General features: G+C 23.0%; 1 protein-coding gene across 1 annotated transcript in view; it reads right to left on the bottom strand.

Annotated features, from left to right (window-relative positions):
- The window catches only part of LOC102678834 (girdin), a 7424-nt gene that overhangs the window by 1012 nt on the left and 4360 nt on the right, over window positions 1–2052 (bottom strand). The window contains exons 13-18 of the mRNA XM_006609413.2: window positions 1683–1874; window positions 1445–1595; window positions 1168–1350; window positions 641–928; window positions 371–571; window positions 138–293 (exon numbers count right to left, since the gene is read on the bottom strand). Coding sequence (XP_006609476.2) covers window positions 138–293; window positions 371–571; window positions 641–928; window positions 1168–1350; window positions 1445–1595; window positions 1683–1874 — 1171 coding nt within the window. The remainder of the gene's footprint in view (window positions 1–137; window positions 294–370; window positions 572–640; window positions 929–1167; window positions 1351–1444; window positions 1596–1682; window positions 1875–2052) is intronic.

The following is a 2052-nucleotide window of genomic DNA, read 5'->3' as shown; positions in this document are numbered from 1 at the left end:
TATATATTATATCTATAAATATATATTAAATAATATTATTATTAGTAAATTATATATATAAATAATATTTTTAAAAAACTCAAAAATAATTATTACTATATTTATCAAATTTAATAATGTTGAATTTTAGTTTTTTAAAATACTAACGTGTACATTTTCTCTTCCATATGGTAATGTTCTTTATCTTCAAGTGAATGAGTTAAGAGTTCGTGATATTGACTAAACAATAAACTAATATGATCCATTAATGATCGCCTATCATTATCTAAGCCGGAATTCATATGTAATAGCATCTAATAAATAAAATATAATATAAGATAATAATAAATATGTTAAATATAATATTATATAATTCAATATTAATTTGTACCTCACATCGTTGATTTAATGTATTGATTTGAAATTCTAAATTCGAACATCTTTCATCTCTGGTGCTAAGTTCACCTTGCATTTCTGTTAATTTTAGACTTAATCGATTTGTTTCAATCTTATTTTTCCGATAATCTTCCTGCAAATTTCTGTATTCCATTTTCAATTTTTCTGTAGCAGTATACAAATTTCTAAAATCATCCTAAAATAATTAAAGAAATTAAACTTCAAATATTCATGATTTATTTATCTTTTTACATTTATTTAATACCTTAAGTTTTGAATGTTCTCCTCTTAAATTATTTAAACTTTTCGCATCACTGACCAATGATTCTTTTTCAGTTTGCAATATCTTATTTCTTCCTTTTAACCCTTCGTAAGATTCGCGTAACATTCTAATTTCATTTTTTACATCTCGTAAATTTGATTTCAAAGCATCGTGTTCGTGGAATAAATTTTCATATTCATTATTTAATTGTTCATGCAATGATTGCAAAGTAACTTGGTCATGAAGAAGTTGTGTATGTGCTTGTTGTTGTGCGCTTCGTTCTTTTAATAACTAAATTAAAACATTTAATAATAAAAATTTAAAAATCAAAATTTACATAATATCAATATAAAATTATTTAACTTTTTTATACTTTTAATATCTACAGATATATATATATATAAGTATTAATTATATATATAAATAGATATGATACACACACACACACACACACGCGCGCGCATAAAAGTAATTGTAGTAAACATTAAATATTATATAAGTAAAGTTTAATAAAAGTAAAATATATTTACCTCTTCTTTTTCAGCAACAAGTTGCGAATTTGCCAGTTGCAATGCTGTATGTTGTGCTGTTAAAGAATTATTTTGAGATTGTAATGTTGTGATCTGTACTTGAAGTTTCGCATTTTCAGATAAAAAGCTTTCTGATGCTGTTTGTGCAGTAACTAATTTCATATTTAAATGTTCTTGTTCTTTCTAAAATAAGAAAATTATATTATAAATTATGTTTCATAATGATACATATTTTTTAATATAGTATTTTTCTTTCTTTTTTATTATTTCCACATACTTTAAGTGATTCTACTGTTGCTTCTAATGTATTATGAATACTGCTAGTTACACTGTTCTCGGAATTTATAGACTCAGGTACTGATTTTTCACTAGAACAGGAATTATTTGATTTCAATATATAATCAATGACCTCCGGAATTTGTGCAATTCTGTAATTATTAAATATTAATCATTAATTTAAGATTTAAAATTTTTAACAATTTAAGAATTTTAATTAAAATTTAAAATTTCATTACTTTTTAATAATGTTATCTAATGGAAGAGATAATAACATATTATCACTGAGACCAAGCTTTTCTAAAACTGTACATAGTTGTTGAGTATTCAATTTTTCAGCTACTAAATTTGACTGTAAAATTTCTAACGTTTCCCTATCAATTGCTGCTCGTGAATCTAATTCTTTACTAGATCTTTCAATTTCTTGTAACCTGTCAATAAAAAAATATTTCTTTATTATTAAAAGAGCATTTATCTGGAAACATATAAACATTCCGAAAAATATGAATGATATTTAAATAATATTAACAAAAATGTTTTAGACAAAAATTGTTTATCTGATGATTGGATGCTCAATTTTATTTGATTCTGATATATTAAAAAGCTTTA

This window comes from Apis dorsata, unplaced genomic scaffold (assembly GCF_000469605.1).
Source record: "Apis dorsata unplaced genomic scaffold, Apis dorsata 1.3 scaffold_56, whole genome shotgun sequence".
NCBI lineage: Eukaryota > Metazoa > Arthropoda > Insecta > Hymenoptera > Apidae > Apis > Apis dorsata.
Note: the sequence above shows the minus strand (reverse complement) of the source record. Positions and strands in the feature narration are given on the sequence as shown.